The 15,055-nt window shown below is 43.7% G+C and overlaps 1 protein-coding gene across 1 annotated transcript in view; it reads left to right on the plus strand.

Annotated features, from left to right (window-relative positions):
* The window catches only part of ARFGEF3 (ARFGEF family member 3), a 183,321-nt gene that overhangs the window by 42,618 nt on the left and 125,648 nt on the right, over window positions 1-15,055 (plus strand). Inside the window, exons 3-4 of the mRNA XM_062186827.1 lie at window positions 700-781; window positions 4,529-4,660. Of these exons, the coding sequence (XP_062042811.1) occupies window positions 700-781; window positions 4,529-4,660 (214 nt within the window). The remainder of the gene's footprint in view (window positions 1-699; window positions 782-4,528; window positions 4,661-15,055) is intronic.

Here is a 15,055-nt window from a genome sequence, read left to right on the forward strand (position 1 = left end):
TTACTTAATGATTGTAAAGTTATCGCTACACTAAGTAAAAGAGTTCAACAAATACTTGAAGGAAAAAAAACCACCATTCCTCAACAGAAGAGACAAAGGCTACAAACAATCATTGAATCTCAAAATGTCCATTTCACTCCAGTGCATTACATTTTAGGCATGAATACATTTTTAAACTATCAATAATTCTTAAATACTTTTGAGTTTGGAAGGAATTGATAACTTAGTAGGATTTCAGTTAATATTGATGAGGTGGCGGAATGCCGGCGGTGATGTAATTACTTCCTACATGAAGAAGGGAGTTGAGCAAGGCAGATACATCTGTAGGCATGGTGCGCCCGTGGCGTGTTCACCCCAGGTGTTCTGGATGTGAGCAACTGCCTTAATCTGAGAAGGAGCAAAGCATGCTCATGGACCAACCCAGCGGGTACTAATTAGCGTGCCGCAGACTAATTAGCGAAAGGCCTCATGTTCGAGCTCCCTGTAGCCATACTGAGAAGGCAGCGTTGCTGATAGGCTGTTGTTTCTGCACAGCATTCGGCTGTGTGCTTTTTAGAAGAAGCCCGTGTGCACTTTCGTTACTGGTTGTAGTTTTTGTGAGCGGTGGTGGTGTTTGGGGGTGGGTATACAGAAGGCTCATATTGCTTGACTGCCAACTTCGCTGAGCTCACATGTGATCCTTATTGATGTGTTTGCCAGGGAGAAATGCCTGCTCCCTCTCCAGCTGGCTTTGGAATCCAAGAATGTGAAGCTGGCCCAACACGCCTTGGCAGGGATGCAGGTATGGCTTCGAATGCAGTGGGGTGACAGAGATCGACAGGCCGCTTTGGCACTGAAAGAGCAAATAGTTAACTTTCTAAATTCTGGCAGTTTCAAGATTCTGAAACTTACTGTGTATGGGTGAAATGGTCATTTTGCCATTTAATTATGGTTTGTAGTTATTGTCTATATTCTCACTAAATGAAGTCTTTTTGCTTTTTAATTGTTAAACTTATTTGGTGAAGCAATGTCTTTTTACTGTAATTAAATTTAAAATATGTTATTTCACAAATTAAAAACTAGGAAAGGGAGAAGGAAAAAGGGTGAGAAGGAAGAAAGGTGGGAGGGAATATCATGGTTTTTTTTTCCCCTAAAGATTTTATTTATTTATTTGAGAGGTAGAGCTACAGACAGAGGGAGAGACATAGAGAAAGGTCTTTCCTGCACTGGTTCACTCCCGAAGTGGCCACCACAGCCAGAGCTGGGCTGCTCAGGAGCCAGGAGCTTCTTCTGGGTCTCCCACATGGGTGCAGGGGCCCAAGCACTAGGGCCATCTTCTACAGCTTTCCCAGGCCATAGGCAGAGAACTGGTTTGGAAGAGAGGAAGCCGGGACACAAACCAGTGCCCATATGGGCTGCTGGCGCTGAAGGCAGAGGCTTAGCCTACTATGCAACAGCGCCAGCCCCCATTATGTTCTGTAGAATTGTATCTACAAAGGACATTGAATTTGTTTAAAAAAAACTAATTTAAAATATTAAAAAAGCCATATTTGTTACAAAAAAAGAAATTAAGGTTAAAATCAATTGATTTCCCATCTGAACATACTATGCCTGTCTACGACCAGTTGGCATACAGTTCTTGGGACACCTACTGTAACCTCTTTTGTTCACCTTCATTTATTTTTGTTAATATCTAATACTTTCTGTGATAAAAAAAATCTGCCTGTTTCCATTTTTTGTACAAAATATTCAGAATACTAAAGTGAAGGCATATCTAATTTCGGGCTACCATATTTGAAAATTCCAAAGAGCAAATCTGTTGATTTTGTAGGTAAAAAACTTTTTTAAAAGACTCAGAAATTTGATTGAGCCAGGAATTAACCATGGACGATGACAGCTTTCCTTATAGCCAGCAGAATTTCTTTGCACACGGTCACTGGGTTGAACCTTTGTAGTCAGACCCTGATGCATGCGGACCCAGCTGAGTTCACACAGATATGAAGGGAACATTCTTGTGGCATCCAATTTCTAGAAGAAAAAAGGATCCCAAGAAAGAGATCCTAGGTTCATACCAAGTCAGATCTTATGTACATTTTAAACATCTGTGATTCTGAATGGTGAGAATGGATGGCAAACTAGATTGTATGTTGTTTTTAATCTACAGTTAGATTGGCAAATGAATTAATATACACAGTCTTGCCCCATGTAACAATGTTTCTGTTCAGCAATGGACCACATGTACACCATGGTTCTATGATATTATAACAAAGCTGCAAACTTCCTGTCACCTAGTTTTTAAAATTGTACTTTTTCCATCTATGGATATGGTTAGAGATACAAATAGCATTGTGTTACACAGTAGCATCTTGTACAAGTTTGCAACCTAGGAGCAATAGGCTACACCACTTAGCCCAGGTGTATGGAAGGCTGTACGTCTATGCCTGTGAAAGCACACTCCATGATGTTCACACAATGAAATGGCTTAATGATGTGTTTCTCTGGATGAATCCCCAGTATTAAGCAAATGCACAACTATATTTTGTTTCCAAAGCAAGGCTGGGAAGGAAAAAGAATTTGGTTAACTAGGAAGTCAGATTGTTTGAACACATTTCCTTCTCTGAGCATTTGGGTCCAATTCCAACAGGGACAGGGTGATGACTGTATTACTACCACACTGACTTTTAGGAGTCTGTTTGTGAGACACAGGCTTTGTGAAGGTCAAGTCTGGGGCTTGGGGGAGGTTGTCCAGTGTGGTCCTGGGTTAGTGACAGTTGTCCAATGTCTTTTCATGTCAGTAAGGTCTTATCTCATAGCTACTGTCTTAAATTCAAGGATGTCCCTGATACCTTTTGAAAGTTACTGCATACAAAAGACTTAGAAAACAGCTCTTCCCCTGGCCGTTTAATTGGAATCAGATATTGTAAATTTTCATATGTAACAGGTGTGAAATTTGTGAACTCTGTTGGTAACATTGAGAACATCTTGCTTTTATCCACGGTAACTAGGCCAGTGGCAAAGATGAATGAGAGTTTGTTTTGACCTGCCACTTTGGTTCCTTTTTCTCTAGTATTGTGCAATTGTTTTCGAACCCCTGCCATTTTGAGTGGCCGCATCGTGTTGTCAGGAGTTTATTTAATTGTGAGTTTCCATGCCTTGGTGTGCTGGGAGCTTTTCATTGAGCATCCTTTGCTGCCTCCTGGTAACTTTCACACATTATTAGACCTTCCCAGTCTTATCATTTCAAGGAAAAACCACTTTGTATATAAACTTGAACTGTTGGCTGACCTGAACATACTACATGATTCTGAACATACCCTTCAAAAAAATATTGGGTACTAAGTCAGAGTCTTAAGTAGGAAGGTTTGGAATACCTGTTTTGCAGCTTGGCAGCAGCAGGAAGGTCAGAGAGGGAGTTACAACAAGAATGCTACAGGTCCTTACAGGCTGCACCTGTCGGCCACGTGGGAGCGAGAACACGTCAAACAGGGAGGTGCATAAACTCCTGTGCTGAGGCCTCAGAAATCAACCGTCCCGTCCCGGGATAGGCTGGGGGAGAGTGGCTTACCCACAGCTCCCGTGAGTGAGATTTGAGGGTTTCAGGGCAAGTCAGCCTAGAATGTGCCGTGACTACCGGCTAAGCTCATCTGGCCTTGGAATGTGACTCGGGGTGTGTGACTCTTCTGTATCACCCGGTCCTGGACGTCCTCAGGGGTGTTTGCTCTGGTGGCCACATCCTGAGCAGAACACAGGTGAGGCCTCAACGTTGTGCAGAGAACCTTTGAGGAGACCAAGGGGCTGGAGTACGGGGACACAGAGGCTTGGGTGGGCTTCAAAGCTGGCTCCAGATATTCCAGAAAGTGCAATCCCTGGATAGCTGCCTTTAGACGTGGTGGAATGCAATACCTGTGGTCTCAGGGGACAGTGAGGGAGTCAGATTTGTTGCTAGGCAGGATTTGGTACAATCTCGGGTCAAATTTTAAGCAAAAATAAGAGTTGTCTGGATAGTGCAAAGGGCTATCCTGTAAGATGGACCCACGGGAATCTTCAGGAAACTGTCTCCCTGCTGAGGTTTTTGTGGGATGCATTTTCTGACGGGGAAATACATTAAGGTTTTTGGATTAATGGGTAATTCCTGACCAGGGCAGCTCACGCAGGAAGTCAAAAGATAAATAACAACTTGTCTGCAAGACCTTCCTGGTTCCTGGGACAAAGCGACACTCAATGTGTGTGTGTGAGTGTGTGTCTATTGAGTGCAGCTGAACTCCCCTTAACATATTCATCCTCCTTTCCCTCTACAAATAACTGGAAGGACCACACATTAGAATTTTGCTCCCTGAAATTTAGAGGGCGTTATCATGGACTAGGAAATGGTCTTTGCCCAAAAGTGTTTAATCAGGATTGGACGCATTTTCTTGTTAATAGGATATTAAAGGCCTCCAGCTATATGTCTCCCAAGTGTAAAAAAAACCAATCATCTATACAGAATGTGACACAACAGACTGAGGCAGTGGGGAGAGCCTGTCTGCTCACTGCCTGTGTCTCTTTGCAGAAGCTTCTGGCAGAAGAGAGGTTTGTATCCATGGAAACAGACTCCGATGAGAAGCAGCTGCTCAACCAGATCCTGAATGCCGTGAAAGTGACGCCTTCGCTCAATGAAGACCTGCAGGTGGAAGTGATGAAGGTTGGTTTGATGGCCCCCAGTGCGTGTCCCTGGGGCGGAAGCACATTCTGACCCCCAGCATCCATTGCTGTCTTGAAGCTGCCTCTGCATGGTGGTCACCGTGCATTTGGAATAGACGGTTATTATCCTGGCTTGTGGTCCTCCTAAATTACCTGGACCGTATAACAAGAGAGAGGTATCATCTTAATACGTCTGAAGATTTTTGTCCTGGTACTGCATAGCAAGTGTTGTTAGGAAATGTACTGACTACCTTTCAAGAGAATGTGAGTAGTTCCAGTTGGGGTCAATTGGATGGATTGTCCTGGCTTTTCTGCAAAGATCTAACCATGTGTTGATCCACCCTGAGGTTTTGGCAGTCTAGGGGAAGAAGACCATCCTTGGGAGGCCTGTTAGCATCTCATCTTTTTTTTTTTTTTTTCTGTCTCCAGCTGTATGAACCATCTCTCCCTCATTCCAGTTATCACCTCCCTTTAGGCCTGACATTTCTACCTTGCCTTTCTTTCTCCTTCCCTTGGGAATCACCAGGATTGGGTGTCCCGTGGGCTACCTGGAATGGGTACTGTTTCGTGAGTGAGCATGGGTTGGGCAGAGCAGGATGGAAATCTCTGCCCCAGAACAGTGCTTTGATCAGGGTAGCAAGGCTGTTAGTAATGCTGCCCTTCCCTCCCTAGAGGAACATGGAAAGGAGTATTCCAGAACAGTTTCCTGAGGCCTTCACTTCCGCAGGTGTTAGTTTTTCTGTTCAGAAAAGAAGGTTGATTTCCGTCTTGACGCTTTCCTCCTGCCCGGGCCTCCTCCTAACCTTGTTGCTGGGTGGTTTAGGGTAGTGATGAAGAGCTCAGACTCTGGAGCCAGCCTGTCTTGGTTGGACTTTTCCTTCCTCCATTTCCTGGCTGGATGACCTTAGAGAGAACCCTAAACTGCCCTGGGGCTTGATCTCCTCATCTGTCAAATGGGAGAAATAGTGGTGCCCGCCCAACAGCATTGTTTTGAAGCTTAAATAAGGTGACACGTGTAAAGAATTTAGTACAGTAGCGGAACCATAGCAAGTGCTTTTAGAAGTGTTATATACAAGGGGGCTTCAAAAAGTTGGTGGAAAATGTAATAAAAGGTAAGTTTGTTTTGGTGTGGGGGGAAAAATGGAAATCCATGCATACTTTTTTAATAATGTGCATATTCCGTGAACTTTTTGAAGACCTGTCATGTTACCACTGCTACCCCCATTCCCTTTGCCGCTGAGGGAGAGAAATCTCAGCTGGGGGGCTGGGCATGTGACCTGTTCTCCAGTGTCCCAGGCAAGTGTCCGACACAGAAGACATAGGTCACCCTGAAGCTAGCGGCTCCTTAAGATCGCATTCATTTTTAACCCATTTGATTCTGGAATGTACAGTTCTGCCTTAGCTTTCAACATAAGCTCAGAGATTGTGTTATTCTAGAAGTTCTGGGAGTAAGTTTTTTGTGGAATTCCAAAATCTGTATTAACAATTAAAAGGAGCCAGCCGCGGCTCAATAGGCTAATCCTCCACCTTGCGGTGCCAGCACACCAGGTTCTAGTCCTGGTTGGGGAGCCGGATTCTGTCCCAGTTGCCCCTCTTCCAGGCCAGCTCTCTGCTGTGGCCCGGGAGTGCAGTGGAGGATGGCCCAAGTGCTTGGGCCCTGCACCCCATGGGAGACCAGGAGAAGTACCTGGCACCTGCCTTCGGATCAGCGTGATGTGCTGGCCTCAGCGCGCCGGCTGCGGCAGCCATTGGAGGGTGAACCAACGGCAAAAGGAATACCTTTCTGTCTCTCTCTCTCTCTCACTGTCCACTCTGTCAAAAAGAAAAAAAAATAAAATAAAATAAAAAAACAATTAAAAGGAAGTGCCTATTCTTGTAGGCACCATGAAAAAGCAGGTGTTCAGTGGCTCTATCAACAGTAACCCCCGTTCTGAAAACTTGTGCTTGCATTCGAATTCCAGCCCAGCCGTGCTTTCTGCCTGCCTTGCTGAGAGAGGTGTTGACATGTGTGGACTCCTGGCAACTGTGAAAAAAACCATCTTACTGGGCTTTCTTTTTTAAAGATTTATTTATTTTGTTTTGTTTTAAGAGAGGGGGAGGGGTCTCCCATCTGATGGTTCACTCGCCAAGTGACTGTAGCTGCCAGGACTGAACCAGACCAAAGCCAGGAGCCTCATTCTGTTCCCCCACGTAGGTGGCAGGGGCCCAAGCACCTGGGCCATCCTCCATTGCTTTTCCCAGGCCATCCGCAGAGCTGGATCAGAAGTGGAGCAGCTGGGACATGAACTGGAGCCCATATGGGATGCTGGTCTTGTGGGCGATGGCCCACCCTCGATGCCACAACACCAGCCCAATTAGTCAGCTTTCAAATGGCACACCATATGTAAAGGACCACAGTACTGTTAGTCAATGTCTGAGAGCAAAGTCAGACACTCTCAGAATAAAGAAAAGTAATACATGGACTTTCACTCAGATTTCTAGAATGCGTAAGAACATAAGGACCTTTGCTATATGCTATTATTTTTTTGATTTATATATTGGAATTGGGAAGAATTTTTCAACTCAAAACAAACGCAGCATTAGGGTGATTTTTTTTTTAAAGAGTATGCTTTTATTTTAGACAAATACTTTTAACCAAAGTGCTAGAAAATGGATGACATGGTAACCAAACTTGGTAATATTATTAGCATCAAACAAAACTACATGGATGGTCGTCTCATTGTGATAGTCAGAGATGAGGGCTCCATGACCGTTTCCTTCTGCTGAGATTTAAAATACCCATTTGGGTATAAGGGTTGACCCAAATTAAAGAATTGCTGGCTTAGAATAATCAGGTTTGTTATTGTTATTGTTACAGCCTTTCTATATGCAGAGGTAACACCTATACCCATTTTGTAGTGATCTGTGCCGTCTTTGGTCCCTTTATCCTACACTCCTGTATATCTTGTATGATCTTGTATGTCTATGTCTGTATGATCCAAGGAATAACTCTTCACCAAAACCTTGTTTGGCTAAGACCATTACTATGTTAATGGTTTTTACCACCTATTCTCCCAAATATTGTATTTTAGACAAAAAAAAAATAATGACTCCTTGGAGGAAAGGTTAGATTCCATTAATATGGAGGGTATGTTGACTCAGTCTTATGCTTTTGCATACCCCATTCTGATAAGTTTATATTTCCTATAGAAATCCTCTAGTCATTTTATATACGTATTTTGAAGATGTTAAATTTTTAAGATGTGACACAGTAAACTTTTGTAACTACTGGTCTGGGAATACTGTTCAGGAGGAATAAAGCACTGTTATGAAGTTTTATCTCTGTCCACCCATGGCATGATGCACTGTTAGATTAAATCATAGACATTATTTGTTAAAAGGCATCAGGCGTTTTATTCACATATTGCTCTCTACTAGTCCTTAGAAACATGAGAAGCTGAATCCTGTCACGTTCTTGAGAGTTTGCAGTCACTACCTGAAATTCCCAGGGAGAAAATAATCATCTCTCTTAGCGATTGCCCCCCAATTAAACAGAATACAGCTCATAACAAACCCAACATTTTCATTTGGGAAGAAAACCCCATCAGAATGTTAAAAGAAGAAAATCAGAGATGCTTGCTTCGGACAAATAGGAATGAAGTGAAATTACCTCCTCACTCTTCAGTATACTACTTAACAGGAGGGGGAGAAAATGCAACCGTAATTTATTGCAATGGATGGGAAACCTAAACAGAATTTTCTGGCTTGAACAAAGTGTCAGAACTGTGAAGAATCAGCAAGAAGGTCCCCCTAAAAATAGAGTACCTTTGAAATGGGTTAGTAGATAGATGGTATTTAGGTTAAGTAACCTCTTCCCATGCTATGTGTGCCATTTCCGTAAAGGCGAGGCAGACTTTGGAAGAGCCCGGAATGTAACTAATGCCATCTCTGATTGCAGTAATTAGGACTTCCCTTCCTTCTTTCTAATGCGGAACCTTTAGTGAGGTTATTACCGGATACTCTGGCTGAGTCTTCGAAGATGGAAAGGAACTGTGGCTGGAAGCAGGGGGAGGCAGGGGAGGGATGTGGACGTCCTATCTCAGGAGTGCTGGCTATGGCAATAAGGCAGGAGGTCATCTTGGATCCTGGGTAGTCGTGTGCTGAGTGATCTATTTCTGGTTGTCTTATTTCACGTGCATCTTTAGATCATAGAAGTGGATATTGGCAGGGTTTTCTACAGGTTTTCAGGGAGAAATGACAGGGGACTTAACATGTATTATGCATTGGACACTCTGCTTTGTGCTTTATATTCCTCCTGTGGTCATCCAGCTAGTGAAATGACGGGGCCAGAATGTGAACCTTAGCAGCTTGAGGCCAAACCTGTGCTCCTTAACTCGGAGCCTGCTGAGTCGGTCCTGAGAGGCCCTTCGGCAGGAGCCAGCACTCCCCGTCGTAGAGGTGACTGGGCAGAACAGTGAAGACACTGGCTAATGAGAGTAACGCTAGAGTGCTTCAGAGTCTCCTGTGATTGCTATATCCTCCCGTGAGGCTCCCTCACTGGTCCTATGAGCTAGATTCAAATATGAAAATCAACTCAACTCAACTCTAGTTCTACCAAATTAGCTAATCGCTGTGGTTTGTGTGAGAGGTGGGAAGGGAAGAGCATGTCATTTGCTGTTGAAGAATTTGTATTTATCAGAAAGTTAGCAAATGTCTACAGAAATTAAGAAAGAGCTTCAAAAAGTTTGTGGAAAATGCATATTGTGTACAAAAAATATCTATGCGTGGATTTCAAAAATTTTTTATGCAGAAGTAAACTTTAACTTTCATTTTGCAAGAAGATGCTGACATATCTGTGTACAAAGGTGAGTGATTTATGGACACAGGGTTTACCCTGTGTGTGGTTGGGAGTCCTACCTTTAGGGTGTCCACTCAGAACTCTGAGAGGAGTATGCTTCTAAATTCAGTATGAATATCATCAGTGTAGTCAGTGCCTTGATCTGGGAATAAGAGACAGGCCAAATGGAAGAACCATTGTAAAATCTTCTCTCTGGCAGCACTTGGCACAGGCATTAAAACATCACATTCCTTATTGGAGTGTCTGGGTAAGAGTACCAGCTCCATTCCCAATTCCAGTTGAATTCCAATTTCCTGATAATGAACCCCGAGGAAGGAAGAAGGTGGCAGTGATGGCTCAAGTCATTGGGTTGCTACTACACAAGTGGGTGACTTGACTGGAGCCCTGGCTCCCAACCTGGGTCCTTGCAGTCACTTGGAGAGAGAACAAACAAATGGGAGCTCTGTCTCTCTGCCTCTCAAGAAAGCAAAGAAGTAAAATCCCCTCTCAATCATGTTTTAAAGATAAAGTCTTATATCTGGGAAATTTGTCCAAATGGTTAGTAATGATGTTTTCCATTCTGGCATTTGGTCATCTACAATGTCTTTTGTTTTGTTTTGTTTTGTTTTTTTCACATAGAGTTATAGACAGAGACAGAGAGAAAGGTCTTCCTTTCGTTGGTTCACCCCCCAAACAGCCATCACGGCCGGTGTGCTGCACCGCGCCGATCCAAAGCCAGGAGCCAGGTGCCTTTTGTGTCTCCCATGTGGGTGCAGAACCCAAGCACTTGGACCATCCTCCACTGTCTTCCCGGGCCACAGTAAAGAGCTGGACTGGAAGAGAAGCAACCGGGACTAGAACCCAGTGCCCATATGGGATGCCGGCGCTGCAGGCGGAGGATTAACCAAATGAGCCATGGCGCCGGCTCCCTACAATGCCTTGTGGAAAAGAATGACCACTAGTGAAGTTGGAGGATAAAATGGCTGGTTTGTCTTGTTTTCCTCAACCAGGGAGAAATCCCCTCCTAGCCTAACACCACTGAGACACTTAGACAATTTGCAGCAATTTCTTTCTGCTTTTACTATTTATTATTTTTATCTACTTGAAAGGCAAAGTGACACAGAGACAGAGAGGTCTTCTATCTACTGGTTCATTTCCCTAATGACAGCACCACCCAGTGCCAGACCAGGCTGAAGCCAATAAGTCAGAACTCTCTCTAGGTCTCACGTGGGTGATAAGATCCCAAGCGCTTGAGCTGTCATCTGTTACCTCCCAGGATGTGTGAGCAGGAAGTTGGAGCTGGAGGTACAGTAGCCGAAACCCAAGCGAGCATCCAGTATGAGATGACAGCATTGCAAGTGGTGGCTTAACCCTCTGCACCACAACACCTAACATAGAATGTTAAGCTTCTGGGAACACCATTGCTGGAGGTTGAGCTAACAAACTTACAAACATATTGTTTGTGTAGTCAGTTCAGGGAAGTGTCTTAAAAGTGTAGCTTTGACAAGTATATGACTCTCATACAGCCTTTTCTCTTCATGTTGCTTCTAAGACAAAGGTGGGGATCATTTTTTTTGTCTGCTTTTCACACATATTAATAGGTATGGCTGCCTCAAAAAGTTTGTAGAGGGGCAGGTGTTGTGGTGCTGTAGGTTAAGTTACTGTGCATTCCCGTATCAGAGTGCCAACTGGAATTCTGGCTACTCTGCTTCTGAGGCAGCTTCCTGCTAACACATCTGGGAGGCAACGAATGATGGCAAGGGTTTGGGTCCCTGCCATCCACATGGGAAACCCAGATGGAGTTCCAGGCTCCTGGCTTGGGCCTGACCCAACCCCAGCTGATGTGGCTATTTGAGGAGGGAACCAGTGGGTGGAAGATCTGTCTTTTTCACTTCCTACTACTCTACCCTTTAAATAAGTCATTTTCTTAAAAATTATGGAATGTAGAATTGAAAAGATAAATTTATTTTGCTGCAAAAAAATTTGAATCCATGTGTAGGTTTTTAAAATAATATACATTTTTCATGATCTCTTTGAAGATTCCTAGTAATTCTAAGTTTTTCTTCCATGTTGCCTTCACTTTTGATCTGACTGCCTGGAACAGATAGTTAAACTATTTGAAAAAGCAAGGAGTAAGCACTGGAACCTTAGAAATGTAATTTTTCCTTGAATCTTTATGCATTCTTTTTGAGATGAAGAGATGCTCATACATATTAATTTTTAGAGCATCTTATTTCCAAGTACCATGACATTTGAATACATTTAAGAACTGCTCTAAGGATCTTCAAACTTTCTCCCCAAGATGGAGGTTAAGAATAAATAGACATCTTATTTACTGTGGATATTCTAGAGTGCCTCATAGAGTGGGGAAAATCCTCCAGTTACGTCAATCATGTATGCAGTCTATTCATCAAATCATTGATTACTTCCTGTGTGCCAGGCACTATATTGAGCACGGAAAGTCCTGTGGTGAGGAAAACCAAATAAAACTCAGTCTGTCCGTTTGGAGGCTTGTGATGGAGACAGCAATCAATGAGAGACGTCAACACACGCAGACTGGCAAATCCAGAGAAAAACTCATCTAGGGATTAGAAGAATATTGACAATGGGGCCTGCTGGAGGGCAGGCGGAGAGAGGACATAGCAGGCTGCTCTGGAAGAATGAGCTTCAGAGGCAAAAGATCTAAGGCACAAAGATGAATCCGGAAGAGCGGATTGCAGTATTCAGGTTCACTGCAGCTAAAACAATAGAGAATTTTATTTTTCTTTCACATAAATTTAGGCCAGGGTTGGCTGAATCACCATACTAGAGATCCTCATTTCATGGATATAGTTTCTCCATCTCATGGTACACAGTGGCTCCCTGTTCCCAGCCAACACATCTTCATTCCAGCCAACTTGGAAGGGGGAAGGAGGACGTTCTTGTTATAGCTCATTAGCTAGAACTCAGTCACATGGCAACACTACATTGCAGGGAAGGCTGGGAAGTGTAGTTTTATCTTGAGCAGTGCTGTGTCTGGGCTTCTGTGGTTGAAAGGGGACAGGATAGTGGTGAGAGATGGCTGGCCATCTGCCATGGCACTTAGCATGTGAGAGTCGGAATCTTGTTTATCCTCCCCCAGCCACAAGGAGTCAGCACATCATCCGAGAGCTTAGTCCCTATGCCTGCAGTCCCAGAAGATTGGTACCCAGAGTCTGGGCCCCAAACGAAACAGGGCATTGACGTATATACCCCGGCACAAACAACTGTAAGGCTTTTTTCATATTTGCTTATACTTATTTGATTGGATAGCTAAGAGCTATAGGGGCCGGTGCTTTGGCGCAGTGAGTAAAAGCCCTGGCCTGCAGTGCCAGCATCCTATATGGGTGCCAGTTCAAGTCCCGGATGCTCTACTTCCAATCTAGGTCTCTGCTATGGCCTGAGAAAGCAGTAGATGGCCCAAGTCCTTGGGCCCCTGAACCTGCATGGGAGACCAGGAAGAAGCTCCTGGCTTCAGATTGGCACACTCCAGCTGTTGCAGCCAATTGGGGAGTGAACCAGCGGATGGAAGACTTCTCTCTCCCTCCCCACCCCTCTCTCTTTCTCCCTCTCCTTCTCTCTGTAACTCTTTCAAGTAAATAAATAAATCTTTTTAAAAAAGAGCTATAGCACTGCTTATACTACCCTTACACAAAGTTACACCTGTGTGCATTAGATTTGCTTTAGTTGACTTAGTTGCAATTGCAGTATTTCTCAGAAATTTCTGCCTTTATCCATTTTTTTTTCTAACTTAGGGTAGAGGGTCCTTGCCGTGGGATAACAGTGCCTTCCAGGGTATAAGAGGTTAGTGACGGCCCAGCAGACTCCCTGCAGTGGCCTGTCTGGGGAGACTACACATTGTAATCTCTCCTAAACTCTTGGCTCAGGCGTGGCTGGAAATCTTCACTATACAGTTAAGTCTCCCGTCCAAGTACTAACCAGGCCTGATCCTGCTTAGCTTCCGAGAACTATACAGTTAAGTAAGAACGAATGGGAAGTATTGTTTTTATCCCTTTGGCCCCTAGCACCTGACTTCCTAATTGCTTGTTGATTTAGTTCTTGCCTAATGGAGACAAGGGAACACGCGTGGTTATAGTTCTCAGCTGCCCAGCAGGATAAACAACAAGCACAAGAAACTTAGTTGTGATTTCAGATAATAAACTGTATGAGCTCAGAAATGTAACAGATCCACGTGGACTTGTATTTCACAGTGGTTGTAATCTATGTTCTCAAATCCTGCTTAGGTACATTGAAGTTGGAGAATTCAGTTCCTTGATCAGGCTTAACCAGTCATTGATGGCAGAATTGCTTTGTCCACCATTTGATTTTTCTGGAAAGGCTTTGTAGCAGGGCTGGGAGTTCATCTTGGCTTTGGACGTGTAGTTTTGGAAGAGACAACCGTGTAGACCTGAGGCTTTGAGTTAACTGCCTGGTCAGTGTGAGTAATGTGGTTTCATTGATTTTCAGAAGCATAATGAGAGACTAGAAGTCTCTTCCAGTCGACAGATATCCATGGAGGTGTGTCTGCCAGAGTGAGCGTGGCATCCTGCGACTGTGCCCTGAAGCAGTCAGTGCGCCCTGTTGTGCTGGGATTTCTTTTCAGTATTGGGTAGCAGAGTAGTAAAAGCACATCTTCTGAAAGTGTGCTGCCTGGGAACCTGGAGAAATTATTTATCCGTATCTCAATTTTCTGATCTGCAAAATGTGAATAGCATTGCTACATACCCCTTAGGGCTATAGTAAGTCTTAAATGAACTAAAATAAAAGAATTCTTGCACGAATGCCAGGAGCAAGAGCAGTTTTCCCTCTCATTGTTCTAGTAACTAGAATATGTGTAGCATCATGCGAAAATGAGCACCTCTAAACTCACTCAAATTATGAACAAGAATATTAGAGACAACCTTGGCTTTATGAGGTTCTTTGCCTAATTTTATTTTTCTAGTCCTCCTCTTTATTGCCTAAAACAGGGCGATTTTCTTCCATAGTAATGGAACAGAGTATCTGTGTCCTCGCTCTAATTCCTAAATAAAGATCCAACATTTACTACTGAGTTACAGCTCTCTCACTTAAAAGACAGGTTGTAAGTTACTGTGTCTCGGTTTTCCACCTAGAGCCATTTCAGGTCTTAACCATTAGCCCTGACTCCGCATTCTTTGGAAAACATCCACTACTTAGCTGAGTCTGTTCTGTCTTTCCTAGACATAGTTCATATCATTTGGACATTACAGAAGAGCTTTATAATTATTAAATGTTTCATATGGGGAGATTCAAGTTGGCTCTAGCCCCTTAAAAGCTCTACTTTCTCTCAGGGGACATGGTTGGTCGTATCTATAGGCATCAAGTATAAAAGTACCAGAAACTATGATAGGAGAGTCTGGGAGGGGAAGAGAAAAGGAAAGGAGAAAGGGTGTTAGCTGGAGGATATCCATGGAATTTGACTTCGTACAACTCCAGCTGTGAGGTCCAGTTAAAAGAAGCTTGCTACAAGTTGAACTCGAACATAACTCATTGAACATGAAAGTGTGCTCTTTTAGCCTTTCCTTTCGTTGGTTTCCTCAGTGA

The sequence above is a fragment of the Lepus europaeus genome, chromosome 3, assembly GCF_033115175.1.
Source record: "Lepus europaeus isolate LE1 chromosome 3, mLepTim1.pri, whole genome shotgun sequence".
Lineage (NCBI taxonomy): Eukaryota > Metazoa > Chordata > Mammalia > Lagomorpha > Leporidae > Lepus > Lepus europaeus.